Source organism: Phycodurus eques, chromosome 1 (genome assembly GCF_024500275.1).
Source record: "Phycodurus eques isolate BA_2022a chromosome 1, UOR_Pequ_1.1, whole genome shotgun sequence".
Taxonomy (NCBI): domain Eukaryota; kingdom Metazoa; phylum Chordata; class Actinopteri; order Syngnathiformes; family Syngnathidae; genus Phycodurus; species Phycodurus eques.
Genome location: NC_084525.1, coordinates 50181588 through 50197494, shown reverse-complemented (window position 1 = coordinate 50197494; position 15907 = coordinate 50181588). Strand labels below are relative to the sequence as shown.

Below are 15907 nucleotides of genomic sequence, written 5' to 3'. Positions count from 1 at the left end.
GTGCATGAGCCACCCACTCCTGATGGGCCTCAGTGTAGCAAGATTTCGTGTTTTACCTGTGCCATTGCTGTAGGCACCTCTCACCACCTGCTCCAGGACCTGAGCACCGATATTCTTCACATTTTCTCTGATCTGGATCCCTCGGGCTTGGACCATGAACACATACTCATTCACTGTGAAAAGAGACGGAGAGGGACTTTAAGGTTCTGGTCCCAGTTCAAGTGTTTTGTCCTAGCAGATTCAAAGAAGATGTAAAAGCACTCAATAGTCCATCAACGCTTAGGTCTGACAGCTTGGTGACATTTCATTCCTCACATTCTTACTCTGTGTTAAACAGAGCAGCACCAACATTACCATGAACCTAGAGAATAAAAAGGCTAGTGTAATATCCGCCCTCCAGCCGATCGAAAACTGCCCCTGAAATGGTTTTCTGCCTTGGTGACTCACTGGGGGGGGGAGAATTTCCTGACAACACATCCAGGCTTTCATACCAAAGAAGTCAACAACTGGAATGTTAATGAGTGATGAAGCGGGCAGGGGGGCACGAGATGGAGGAAACAACCCTAACCAGAACAAAATGATGAACTTAAATTGAGTGATTGGTTCCTCTCCATAATGGAAGGTAATCGCAATGTGCGCCCTTGTTAGGCGACACAAATTCATCAACTGACCGCGATTCACAGATGAGGAGTTGTTTTGGGGGAAAAACAAGAACTAGCAGGATAAAGGTACATCAGATGTTGAAGTTGTAGCAGTTCATGGAATGCTAGATAGGGATCATTTATCATACGTTTATGACAATATTGTATTCACGCAGACACACTGACAGACTGATTGGGCAAGTGTTAGCAAAGAACACATATTTTCGATAGTTAAGCGAATACCGGAACAATGAGGTCAGGGAAGTGGCTGAAAAGGCGAATGTGAATGTGAACAAGGGAGGTGAATTCACAAGCAGTGAATCCTTTACAAAGAGGGGAGTTAAAGGACACCTCCCTTGACCCTTTTACAGGTTCATCATATTGTTTTGAAGTAACAACAATGATTATGTTCATGTTACTGGAACGTCACTTGACTGTCAGTGAAAATAATCGTGGAAAATCGTTCAAGTCAAAAGGCACAGCAAAGTGATCACTTCTTTTTTATTTTTTATTTTTTTTGTCTCTGGTTTTCTGAATCTCAATAATCAGCTCAACAGGATCCCACGGAAAAAGTGACGATGGGGGACAAGACCTTTTGTCCACAGCTCCTTGAATAATATTTTGATGTCTACATTTGTTCTTTAAATAGGAGCAACCTGCTAGGAAAATGTGCTGCTACAGTTGAATTGCTTCCTCTGTGAACCTGCAACTCAGCACAATCCCTCTACCACTAATCCAGACCAAGCAATCCCAACATGATGCACACCCCTCGATGAATGCACGTCCATGTGTTTGTGCATGCGCGTGTGAGTAATACCTCTGAGCTACAAATCCACTGGATGTGATTTGTCATCGGTAATTGTATTACAGTTTCCATCACATTCATCTTGTTCAGCACAAAGTGCCGGGCTTGCAGGACTAGACACCCGTGGTCGTACAGTGACTTGAACAAATTTATCATTTTACCTTTGTACAGTAACTCACAAATACAACTACGGAATAATTGGAACGCACCGAAAGTTAGCATTATAAAGGGAACCAAAGAACGTGACTAATATGTCACTCATGACAAACTCAGCCCAACCAACGTATACTTCCTGAAAATACCTCCTTGAGCATCACAGTTAAAATGTCTGACGCCGTCGGTGGTGCTCTCTCTCACATGTACACACGCGCACACACATACACACACACACACACACACACACACACACACACACACGAACACAATCTCTCGAGCTGATGACCCTCTGTGGAGCCATATGATGGAAAATTGCTCCGAGACTTCTGGCGTGTGACCCAGCCCCTCTGGCGTGTCCTTCCCATGCCTGCCAAACATATGGAGATAGCATACACTTGCCACTACATACATGTGAATACCAGGCATGGGCTCTTGAAAACATGTTCTTAAGGTTAAAAATGATGAATACAGATATACAGTCATGGGGAAAAAGATTATTAGACCACCCTTGTTTCTTCAGTTTCTTTACTCATTTTCAACACTTGGTACAACTAAAGGAACATTTGTTTGGACAAATATAATAATGATGATGATAAGGTGCCTAGGGCATTTGGTTAGGATGCCCCCTGGATGGCTCCCAGGTCCCTCCAGGAGGAGGTCCCGGGGACGACCCAGGACATGCTGGAAGAACTCGGAAGTTTCTCGGGATAGGGAAGTCTGGGCTGCTGCTGCCTTGTGATCCGATTCCGGATACGCGAATAAAATGGATGGGAGCTGATATTTAGCATTTTTCCTTGATTTTCTTGATAATAACCAAAATTACTGGGAACAGCTTAAGCTTAAGCATGTCAAATAGGACAAAAGCTGCATTTTTTTCATGTAATATACAGGGTAAAAAAGAAATTTCCCCCACGACTGCAGATATAACAGTGTGAGTGTTCAGTTCAAATATTAAATTAAATAATATTTTTTTTTTGTTTTTTTAGAAAAAGGAACACCAGGCTGAGGAACAACCAGACTATTGCAATTGGCTGGCAACCAGTCCAGGGTGCAGATGCAATGACGTGCTAACTTATTGAGGTGAGGTCACTCTACTCACAGCCGATCAACGTATAGGGTTGCTTTCAAGAGATTGGAGAATCTTTCGGATGTTTAAAGTTGTGATTAATAACCAAAAAAATCCCACAAAATCATAAACAACACAATGTCCTTTCCTTGTGACTATAGTGTTATACTGCATCACTCCAGCGCACTGTAAGCAAAGCAAAAAAGAGCTGGTCATTGTTATGTTTTTATTGAAACATTGTTGGCTCCCCTCTTCAAAAAAAAGACGGGCAATGTATATTGTTTCAAGGGGTTGAGCTTCTGGGAAATACTCATACAGGTGACAGATAATGTCAACATTTGATCTACAGTATACAGGAAAGCAGCAGGAATGCAACTCCATGGAACGAAGGAATGGTAAGTGCAAGACACTGGAGGCTACAAACAGTGACAAATTCAATTTAGACACAGGAGATCTGCCGGCGTTTAGAGGAAGCAACTGCAGCAGCCTACAACACAAGGCCACTTGTGCCAGACATAAAGGGATGCACATGCGTGTTCTGCACAGAGATTGCTGACATGTCATTGAAGTGACATGGTCAAAGCATATACAATGGAACCTCAGTTTTTGTATGCCGTCATTTCCGTACAATATCAACAGTTTCATCCTGGCGGAGAAAAAAATAAATCAAGGATCCTGATTTTGCAAATGTGGTAAATGTGATGATGTTGGTGTGGATGAATGAAAAACTTGTTTCCCTTTCTCATCCTCGCCAATCAAGGTAAAGGCGCTGTTAAATGTAAATTTTTCCATTTCATTTAACATTTACATTTATTTCACATTGTTTTATTTATGCTAAACTATAGTTATTCTCAATAAAAATTGTATTTTTTTTGGTACGATTTGGTTTGCAGGAGCCTCTTCGAACTGATTAATCACGAAACCCGCGGCTCTGCTCTGCTACACGTTGGTTGATTACACCAGATTAGAAAGCAATCCACACTTCCGTCCTCACCGCTCATAAAATAAAATAAAGAGTATCCTATCAAGCATGAAAGCAGACCTTGAACGACCTTGTATGCTATAGCTCGGACAGAACATGCAGTCCACTTGCCATGTCCCGCCTACCTCTCGCTCATTCTCTTGACTGCCCATAACCTCCTCTCTCCACCTATCTGCTCTTTCCTTCTTCATCCCCTCTCTTCATCTCTCTCTCTCTCTCTCTCTCGCTCTGTGTAATGTCATTTCCAATGTGTGTAAAATCTGTACGCACCCATTGTTTCATCAGATAATCTAAAATGATTAGCCGCTATCTTACGGAAACAACTAAAGGCAGAGTGACGGCAAGTTACACTGCAACAAGCAAAATAAAAAAATGCCAAAACACCAGGGGAAAAAAAATACCCCACCTCCACCTCGCCTCTGAAAGGCAATTAACTCCATACTGATAGCTCAGCAGTGTTCAGTGATCGGCCCCACTCTGTTGGCTCACTGATAAGAGCTGAAAGGCAGTTTTCCTCCCTGCGTGCACACACGCAGTGACACAAGCATTCTCCCGATACATACACACTAGCTTTCAGGGATTAAAGCTGTCACGTTGAGAAAAGGGCCATTTTTACTGCCACTGCGTATCAGTGATGCCCACAGATGCCCAGGAAGTGGAGCAAAACGAGCGTCAATGTCCTGAGTGAATACTGAATGCATGTTATGTCAGAGTAAAAACTAAATTAATGACAGCCATCAGCGAGGTACCACTCTCTCTTAATTGGCTACAGCCCATTTCAACACCGTAATAGAAAGTAAACAGTTGATGAAGCAAGACATTGGCACAAAAGCCCTCACATTTAACTGCAATACTAATTTGAATGTATTGACGTCCAGAGGATGCCTAGGGTATGTTGAAGGTTATGCATTTCTGGTAAAAGCTTGTTTTTAAACTAACACGTGAAATATGCCACCATTGGGAACAACTGAACCATTATTAATCATGCTTAAAGGGACGAGCATGTTATTGCCTCCTTTAACCTTCTGTAAGTGATGTTGAGAAACCCTGAGGCTGGAGTGGATCGAAATACACACACACATGGCCGCGCACACACGTAGATCGATGTAAAAATGCACACATTTTCAAACATTCTTTTGCAGCCTGTACAACCAGTGTATACTCATAATTTACAGTGCTATGAAAAAGTCTGGACTGCCTTCTCAAATTATTGTTTTTTTTACATCGTTTCCCCACTTCAAGACCATCAAAAAAATATTAGACAACGATAATCCAACTAAACATACAAAGCAGTTTTTAAATGACGATTTTATTTATTAAGGCAAAAAACAAAAACAAATTCTATACTTCATGAAAAAGTAATCGCCCCCCAAACCTACTAACTGGTTGGGCCACCCTCAGCACCAACAACTGAAATCAAGCGTTTTCCAGAACTGGCAATGAGTATTTCACATCTCTGTGGAGATATTTTGGCCCACTCTTCCTTGCAGAATTGTTTTAATTTAGCAACACTGGAGGGTTTTCGGGCATGAACGGCCCTTTTAAGGTCATGCCACAGCATTTCACTCGGATTCAAGTCTGGACTTAAGTAGACTTTCTGGTGTGTTTTGGATCGTTGCACTGCTGCCGAGCCAGAGTGCGCTCCAGCTTGAGGTCACAAACCGATGGCTGAACATTCTTCTTCATGATTTTCTGGTAAAGGGCAGAATTTATGGTACTGTTAATCACAGCAACTTGTCCAAGGCCTGAAGGAGCAAAGCAGGCCCAGACCAAAAAGTTGAACTTTCGTCTCGTTAGTCCATAGAATATTCTCCAATCATTCAGATGTTTTTTTTTTTTCATTACATTTTTTGCAAAAGTAAGAGGGGCCTTGATGTTCTTTTCACCTTGGAACGCTGCCATGGATGCTGTAGTTGCCCAAGTCTCTTCTTTATTGTTGTGTCATGAACACTGAGATTAAATGAGGGAAGCGACGCCAGCAGTTCTTTAGAAGTTATCCTGGCTTCCTTTGTGACCTCCTGGATGTGTCGTCACTTTGCTGTTGGGGTAATTTTGGGAGGCCGGCCACTCCTGGGAAGGTTCCTCACTGTTCCTAGGTTTCTCCATTTGTGGATAATGGCTCTCACCATGGTTTGGTGTTCTAAAGTCCTGAAGATTTAGAAATTACTTTGTAACCCTTTCCAGAGTAATAGATGTTAATTACTTAATTTCCCATCTGTTCATGAATGTGCATGGATCGTGTCATTTTGTTGCAGCTTTTTGATGAGATCTTTTGGCTGACCTAATTTTGTCAGAACAGGTTATGGTTAAGTGATTTATTGATTGAACAGGCCTCAAAGTAATCAGACTATGGTTGTGGTCAGTGAAAATAAACCAAAAAATGTGATTAGCAACGGTGAACTCATGACATTACTTTCTCACACAGGGTCAGGTAGCTCTGAATACAGTGGGGCTAGGGACGGCCGCATCACAAATACCAAAAATCCATAGATAACTGATGCCTATTTTAACTGCAGTGGAAAAAAAGGGATAAACCGACAATAAGTGTTTTCCGAGTTGGTTCCCCCCAAAAAGGAAAAACCAAGAAAAAAAGAAGAATATTGAAAACAAATGGAAAAACAAAAACAAAAAAAAAAAATGCGACGAGATGAACTCACGGGTGCCGATCCACGAGTACGTGGGGGTCCGTTGTAGTTTTTTTCCCCTTAATAAAGTCATTTTAAAATCGCATTTTACATTTACTTGGGCTATTGTTGTCTGATAAATAAATGTTTTGATCTTAAACATTTAAGTGGGTAAACTATGCAAAAATATAAGACTTTGAAAAGGCGACTAATACTTTTCCACACCACTGTAATATGTACAAATGTATTTCTTTCAAATGGCAGGTTCAGAATGGCATGTGATCCTAATGTTACTATGGTAACTTATGCCATTCAGGTATGAGGACTTCTGTCTTCTACTTGATAGGAAAAGATTTTAATTAATTCCACAAATCAGTGCGCTATGAGGGGGAAATTCTTTCCTTTTAATAGAATTGTTTGCCCATCCCACTCGCTGTCTTTTACCTTCATTCTGGCCTTTTGTCACCTCTTAAATTTTAAAAGCACCAACCTCACCACCCCCGCCCACTACCACTGTCACGAGTAACTTAAAGGTTATGTAAGCATTTACTGTGCAGATAATGCTTTCCCCCAAGGGGGCATTCTACGCACACTTTGGGAGACGTGCATGAAATGGTATTAAGGCGTCAAATTTGCTTCAGGCGTAAAAAACAAAACAAAAAAAACAATTAATACACCCAGTTCAGAGGGGAAAAAAATAACGCTAAAAGCTCAAAAGAAAAATATCATTCAATAATCAGGAGGGCAAATTAATATTGACTCTACCACAACCTACTGTGTTTTCTTAAAATTTGGGATTTGTGTAAAACTGCCTCTTAAAAATGATTGTTCATTTTGGTTGAATGAATCAAAAAATACTGTACTGATTGATTTACACTTCAGGATACAGCGCTTACACGAATCTATACAATGGTATACGTTTATTGATGAATTTACCAATGTTGTAATCAGGGCCACTTGTAACACCTGGGGAAACATTTTAGGGTTTCAGTGTTACACTGAGCTATCCTCTCCACTCAACAAGTTGATGTCAAGCTAGCAATGAGATTTATGGTTCAACCCCTATGACTCCTTTCCTTGCCTTATATGCATGCAAACAATAATTTGTTTGTCCATGGTTAGGAAAACTTGAGTTGAGTCGAGAACAGGGCGCCACTGATGGAATTAATCACAAGATTCACAAACAAAAGCCAGTAATAGTAATTATTTCTTTATCTGACATAACAAAGGAAGTATTAATATTCCCATGGCAGTCATAAGTGGATCATGAGAGTTCCTCTGAGCCCCCTGGCAAACCTAGGCACATGGGCACACACAGTCATTACGTTTACATGTACTAAAGAAAACAAAGGCATAAAATTGATCTAAACCTAACTTCTTATTGACCTCTTTAAATCTTGGATTAACAACTATCAGATTGGAAAACACATTTGTTGTGCATAAATGCCTCAATTTATTGAATATTGGCTCACGCTCCCGTCACCGTGGCTGTCCCTAACAACATTCAAGACCCGTTCCTATTTCAACAAGGAAATAAATGTATGCTACATCAGCTAAAAGAAGTTGATATATTTAAAAAAAAAAAAAAAAAAAAAAAAAAAAAAGTTTAAAAAAATGGTGGAACGTTGATGAAAATCTGACATGATGACAGATAGGGCTGCAACAATTATTTGAGTAACTGGAATAATTCAAATACAAAAAAAACCAACAATTTTACTTAGACTCAGGTAGAAATAAGTTGGTGCGATGGCGCTGAACCAGATGGAAAGAGTTCGACAAAGACAATGTTCAAAGTTGGGGATCATTTCACACACAAAAAAAATGAAAGCCCAATCGTGTCTACTGCAAAGCAGAATTGTCTTACACAATGTCACAGCTACAATTCGTCACACAAAGTAATGTAAACATCATTAGCTAATTTCATATAGTAGCATCCCACCGCTAGTTAGAACGTAGTGTAATAAACAGATTCATACACTTGCTGCCCGGCCTGGGCGCGAACAAGTGCTAACCTAAGCGCATAAGAGCCAACTCTTAATTTTACAATTTAAACTAGTCCAGGAAAATGTTAAAAAAAAAAAAAAAAAAAAAAGAGAAAATGTTTGATAATGTGCCCTGTGATTGACTGGCGACCATTCCAGGATGTACCCTGCTTCTCGCCAAAAGTCAGCTGGGATGGGCTCCAGCTCTCACAACAACAAGCACTCCGGAAAATGAACGGATGGCTATGACAGATTGCAAAAACAAGCCATGAGAATTAGCCCATATCTGTTTAATCAAATGTCAGGGCGTTTAAGTGCCATCAAAACTACCGATTAAAACATTCACTCACAAACAGGAAGTACAGAGCTGTAAAGTTATCCTTTTTAACAACTCTGTTTCCACTAGTTAGCAACTAGCACGTAGCAACCCACAAATCACCAGGAAAGAAGCATCATCACCGCCCAGAATTTATAGGTGGATATACAGGTTTATTTCAATAAATTAGAATTGTCTAAAAAATTCAACTTATCATATTATAGAGATGCACTAACACACACTCGAAGTGAAATATTTCATGATTTTTTTAAAAACATTTATATAATTTGGATCATTATAGCTTATAGCAAACAAACAAAAAATTCACAATATTATGTAACAAACAGTCAAGAAACAATGGAAGTGATTATTAATGTAGAAATGAGGCAGGAATTTGCCCTCTGAAAAGTATTTCCCCCCCCCGAGTGTTTCATGAATTTCTGTATGAGTACTGAAAAAAAAAAAAAAGGACTTTTCTACCATAGGTTATTGAGATGTACCTGTAGCTTGATCAAACTTGACCGAGTGCATGCATCTGGGACTTCAAAGAAAAGCGTGGGGGGGGGGACATGACGAGAGCAATTCCAATTAATGTGTGCTGCTCGCACTCAAAATAACAGGAGTGGGTGGAAAAACAATGACTGGAAAAAACATAGCTGCCCGATGGGCAAAGATATTCAAAGGACACAGCAATCATAAAAACGTTGGCTGGGTAATATATACAGGCGATGGAAGAGAAAACAACAGAGATACGGATACTGTGAGCAGATGTCCCTTTGACAGTTTTGAAAGTCCAGAAATGACATCAGCACTTATCACAGTCTCTGGCGTCAGGCCTGTTTCCTGAGAGCCTCCAAAATACTCACATTCCCCTTCTTTTTCCGCTTCCCATTTCCTCTTGGCCAGTCACCTTCATTCATTAACACAATTTTAATTTATCTAAAGGATCTAGCCTTCCGTCGCCCTTTCTCCTCATTGTCTATTCAAAATCAACCATTACGATCACAGAGTCTCTAGTAGTACGGTAAATGCTCTGACTCAATTATGCTTTTTGTTCTTTTTGTTCAAGCATAATACTTAATAACTGTTTTGTACTACTTCTCTTGTGAGACATACTCGAACTGTAAATTAAAAGCAATGGTGGAGGCATCTTATTGATACTTCAAAGTAGATAATCATGAACTTGTCTACTTAAGAATCTAGTTTTTGGACCACAATCAAAGCTTTGATTAATGTCGCAGACCCCCGCAAAAATAAAAAGGACATTTGAACTGGTTGTCGTAGAGGATGCTTGTCTACTTCCTGAGCATTTTTGTGCTGCGCAAAGTATCGGACCCCCAAACTGCTGAGGGGCATGAGCCAATGAGCGGCTATGTGACCCTCACATGCGTCCCTCACATGCGTGTAAATTGCTTTCAGGGTTGTCGTGGCAATAACAGCAACACTTTTACAGAGACTTGGCCAAATAAAATGGAACTTGTACTGTTTTGTACGGAGCCCCCCTGGTGCCAAGGTATGAGAAAAATAAAATTCATTGATAATCTGTTCCCTCAGTTTAGTAATCTGTTCCCTCAATTTAGTAAACTGTACCCTCAGTTTAGTAATCCGTACCCTCAATTTAGTAAACTGTACCCTCAGTTTAGTAATCCATTCCCTCAGTTTAGCAATCCGTTCCCTCGGTTTAGCAAACGCCTGGGGCTCCGTATACCTACGTATCTGTCAAGTGAAGTAAATTCTATTTGTATGTTATATTCTTACTCGTGTGAATTCTGTGTATAAATTGTCATGTCGTGATATATCCTACATCCCATTTTTTCAACTGAAAGGCAATATTGCTGTAGTTCGAGGGGGTTGATCATTATATAGCAGTACTAGCAGGACTGGCTACAATTAGCCTGCGTGTTTCCTCAACAGTATTAAATTGAGGGTACGGATTACTAAACTGAGGGTACGGTTTACTAAACTGAGGGTAGGGTTTACTAAACTGAGGGTACGGTTTACTAAACTGAGGGTACAGTTTACTAAACTGAGGGAACGGATTACTAAACTGAGGGAACAGATTATCAATGAATTTTATTTTTCCTCATACCTTGGCACCAGGGGGGCTCCGTAGTTTTGTCTCCCATTTTCGCATGTGGGAATATACTTGACGACCAAGCTGAACTCCCTGACGCTGTCATCATATATTTGATTTCATCTTTAGTTAGCATCTAGCTGTAAAACACAAGTCACACATATGAAACTGGACATTTGCAGTTATGGCAGTTGTATGTTCTGCATGGCATTACGCTGACCAAAAATACTGTATGCAGTGCGATAAAATATAGACTGCAGTGTGATAAATAAGAAGCACACATGGTACATCTATACAGAGCAGGGACCATAAGGGTCTCCTCAGCGTTGATTTACTTTAACTGGGACTAACCACTCTACCCCCCTACACATGCTCTGCTGCACCACAGTCCATGTGTGCTTATCAGCGAGCTTGTGTGCATTTGAGATCCTCCCCTGAGTCATGGTCTGCTGAGACATTACATTGCACAAAGACCAGATGCGCAGAAAGCATGCTCACGGACACTGCAGAGGTGCCAGGACCCCTTGTTTGTTTTTTTTTTCATTTTTTTTTTTTAACTCTGCTGCATAGGGAAAAACACATCTGATGAGGGAGTGTGAAATATGGCGTAAAGAAGGCAGACAGACTGTAACTATTTGTGTGTGTGTGTGTGTGCATGTGTGTGTGTGTGTGTGTGTGTGAGGGTGAGTGAGATAGAGCGGGAGACAGAGAAATGCACTCACTTTTCCAAGCACAAACTCACTTTATCTTTTCGGTTGTCGCTACTGACTGCATCAACGAGCAAAAAATAGCCTGCATTGAGAGATTAAAAAATAAAATAAACACGAGGTTAACAGAACTGACAAGTCGCAACACTCACTTGGTCCTTCTGCACCCACTGAAAACAGACAAAAGAAAATCGCACACACAACCAGGCACACACACTCTTTATATAGAAATATCCATCTAAATAATAGATATTAATAAATGGTGTTCGGTGCTAAAGTGAACTGCATGTGTGTCAGATGAGCGTTTTAATCACAATCATGGTTTTCGTTTATAGAGATTTTTTTTTTTACATTGGAGAAACATGTTCGAAATAGGGTGTCTCTCAGGACTATTTGGATAACGGATGGCTATTAAATGACACGAGGCGATAGTGGTTACCTTGTCTGCTTCACAAGAAATCGGAGTTCAACGCTCATTTGGAACATCTTAGTTCTCCCCATGCTTGTGTGAGTTTTTGCTGGGGTGCTTCAACTTAATTCCACGTCACAAAACCATGCTTCTTAGGATAACTGAAGACTAAATTGTCCAGGTTGGAATGGGACTGTGAATGGTTGTTTGTCGATATGTAACTTTTGCTTGATTGTGACCAGTCCCGCCTCTCGCCCAAAGCCAGCCGGGATCGGCTCCAGTTACCAGCGGCCCAAATAACAACATGCGGGTGGCATAGAAAATGGATGAATTGATTGATGCTGGTTGTGAAGTAAAGGCGGCAGTCTGTAAAAGGTAAATGTACTGTGAATCATTTAGTTTACTATAATTACGATAATAATACTAATTTAATCTGCAGAGGTTCATTTCAGTTTCGGACCTAAATGAGTCCAATCCACTTCGTCATGCCACAGCTTCAGACTCGTCTTGCGTAAGAGTTTATTTGCTAAGTCTGCTCTTCTGCTCTCTCTCTTGATGTCAAATCACAATTGAGCAAAATTGTAAATCTTTCTATTTTTATAAATGCAGTAGAGAAGTACTAAAGGTCAACAGAGTAGGTTAAAGAATCCATCTACTAACAGTGCAAAATTCAATATACAGTAGATTAAGATATTATACATTCATATACCTGTCCCATACATCTTTTTTTTTCTCCAGCCTCCTTTTATCTTTTGTAGTGTAATTTTAAGTAGACTTCACTGATCTGATCGGCTTGATCGGTATCGGCCGATAAGTACCATTTTATGCTGATCGGTTGATTGGCTTTAATGCCATAATTCGCCGATCCGATCAATTACGTCATTGATCAGCTCCACAAGACATTTATTCCGCATCGGCCTAGTGTACAGTATATTTTAATCCAAAAGCTACCGGTAGTTTATTTTTATCTTTTGACGTAGTACTGTAAAAATCTGACAGCCAATAAAGTTATTTAAAACAGACAACACGTCTGAGACAGAGAACACGTAATGCGTGGATCAGACTATAAGACAAATTTGCTCTATGTCAGACTACTGCAATACAATCTTGTATTCAGATCCCACAGCATCCAGTCTTTTACGATCACTGGGCTTTATCGTCAATATAAACGTGACCGTTACCATGGTAACAACAACAATTGATCGTGTCGAGTGTATGATAAGAACAAAATAGGAAAAAACGTGGTGGTGGTCACCGGTGCTCGGGAGAGGACTTTAATTCAAGGACTGCTTGAGGTATGTTCACATACTTTTAATATGATACAGCTCGCAAGTAGGTAACAAACGTTATGTCACCTAGCAAGCCAGTGCTAGCACTAACCGGCATTGTACCAGCGTTCTGTCGAATCACGGTCTAAAATTTCAGTGCGTGTGAAGTAAATTAATTATAATAAAGTATTTTAATTACAGTAAATTAGCACCCATTATTTCTGTCACGTTGTAATGCTGGTTTGACCTGACGGATTAGAATACATGACCAGCCGGACTAGAGACTTTTGAAGATACTCAGTATACAGTACACAAGTATATACAGTAAATGAACAAATCATTTAAATAGACACATTGCTCCATCTTGTGATCGGATCAGTGATCGGTCCCAAAGATCCTGATCGTGTAAAGCCTAATTTTAAGCACAACAATCAGTGTGCATTTAAAATATACACAACACGTGCAAAGGCTAAAAAAAGCCAAGCTAATGAATGTCCACTCCAAACATTGACAAAACATTTTGATAAAAATAGGCCCGCCATAATTATAGATCACTTGGATACTCATTTCCTTATTTCAAGTCAGGTTAATATTTTGTGGTCAAATAAGTACATATTGAATTGCTGCAATTTCATCACTTGTTAAGATTAAACAAAAAGAAGCAACTTTTGCAAATGATCAATTTCAGACATGACATTTTGGTTGCACCGCACTCCATGTCCTGGTCTTTGTTTTTGCTTATTGAAAAGAAGCAAACCCTGTTTCCCATCTCACAGGATGGTGACAGATAGGTAGGAATGGGTTCACCAAATAGTAGATTCATTCCTGCAGGGCCCCTGCCTCTCCCTGCTGTCAGGTGGTTTCCGCCTGCTTTTGTATTTGGCGGCTACCCAGAACATTCTCAACATTATTGTAATAGCTGGTCTACTGCTACGGTGCACGAGATGCACGAGGACTGACGCACACTGCACACACAATGTAAAGAATGACATCTGATATATGCAGATATTGCCTCTGTCTATTTTACCGCTTGTCAACCCCCAATGTCGTCATAATTGCAACATACTCTATGAATGTGTCGGGAAAAAAAACACACGTGGTTTTTCATTCATACTCTGGCCAAGTTTAATTTGTGACTTTCCTTGGTGGTGAAAATGAAGCAATAAATGTGGAGCAAAAAAAAATGCCATATATTTATTTATTTTACACATTTTACTGTTTATAATGTATATATAGTGATCTAAATGTATAATTGATTTGAATACTCTAGATCAGGGGAATGGAGGAAAAGTGTACTGTGCCCATTTTTAAGAACAAGGGTGATGTGCAGAGCCGTGGGAACTATAGAGGAATAAAGTTGATGAGCCAAACAATGAAGTTATGGGAAAGAGTAGTGGAGGCTAGACTCAGGACAGAAGTGAGTATTTCCGAGCAACAGTATGGTTTCATACCGAGAAAGAGTACCACAGATGCATTATTTGCCTTGAGGGTGTTGATGGAAAAGTACAGAGAAGGTCAGAAGGAGCTACATTGTGTCTTTGAAGATCTAGAGAAAGCCTATGACAGAGTACCCAGAGAGGAACTGTGGTACTGCATGCGCAAGTCTGGAGTGGCAGAGAAGTATGTTAGAATAATACAGGACATGTACAAGGGCAGCAGAACAGTGGTGAGGTGTGCTGTAGGTGTGACAGACGAATTAAAGGTGGAGGTGGTACGGCATCAGGGATAAACCCTGAGCCCCTTCCTGTTTGGAGTGGTGATGTATCGGCTGACAGATGAGGTTAGACTGGAATCCCCGTGGACCATGATGTTGGCAGATGATATTGTCTCCGCTAGGATGAAGGGCAAAGTTTATAAAACAGTGGTGAGGCCAGCCATGATGTACGGATTAGAGACAGTGGCACTGAAGAGACAACAGGAAGCAGAGCTGGAGGTGGCGGAAAGGAAGACGTTGAGGTTCGCTCTCGTAGTGACCAGGTTGGATAAAATTAGAAATGAGCTCATCAGAGGGACAGCCAAGGTTCAATGTTTTGGAGACAAAGTTAGAGATAGCAGACTTCGATGGTTTGGACATGTCCAGAGGAGAAATAGTGAGTATATTGGTAGAAGGAAGATGAGGATGGAGCTGCCAGGCAAGAGAGCTAGAGGAAGGCCAAAGAGAAGGTTGATGGATGTTGTGAGGGAAGACATGAGGGCAGTTGGTGTTCGAGAGGAGGATGCAGAAGATGGCTTACATGGAAAAGGATGACGCGCGATGGCGACCCTTAAGGGACAAGCCGAAAGGAAAAGAAGAAGACTCGTGATCAGTGGTGGGAAATGTTAACCTCAGTGGTGTTCGACATGGATTTAATCTAAAATCTACAGTGTTTATAGAAAGCAGTAAAATGTATTGTTTTGATAAAATGGTACTTTTGTAGATATGTTATATGATAGCATCCATCCCTCTTTTATACCGCTTATGAGAAAAACAAGGTTAAAATTATAAAATAACATATTAAAATTATATATACATTGTATGCAAAAAGTGTACACACCCCTTTTCAAATGCCATTTTTTTGGTCTGTCAGCCATACTTTTCCTGGGTCCATTTTTGCAAATGTAAAAACAAACAAACAAAAAAAGTCAAGCCAGGCAGACGATACCATTCCATACACAAAATTTGTCCATGGTAAAAATTGTTTTGGGTGTATGATTTTTTTATCTGAGTTTGTATGACACAATTGTGAAGTAATTTATAACTATCCCCACCAATGTTTTTTAATAAAGTGAAATCTATGCCTACACTTCAGTGGTAGTAAAATGGTAAATAATAAAATTTTAGCAAAAACATTACTCTGTCAGCATAAATTCAGCCTGTAGGTTCTGTTTTATGGGGGA

General features: G+C 40.2%; 1 protein-coding gene across 3 annotated transcripts in view; it reads right to left on the bottom strand.

Annotated features, from left to right (window-relative positions):
- Positions 1 to 15907, bottom strand: part of b4galt5 (UDP-Gal:betaGlcNAc beta 1,4- galactosyltransferase, polypeptide 5) — a 53771-nt gene that overhangs the window by 24305 nt on the left and 13559 nt on the right. For all 3 annotated transcript variants that reach the window (XR_009769889.1, XM_061698013.1, XM_061698019.1), the window contains exon 2: positions 57 to 173. Coding sequence is in view for 2 of the 3 variants with exons in the window: in XM_061698013.1 (XP_061553997.1) it covers positions 57 to 173 (117 nt within the window). In the remaining variant the exon portion in view is untranslated. The remainder of the gene's footprint in view (positions 1 to 56; positions 174 to 15907) is intronic.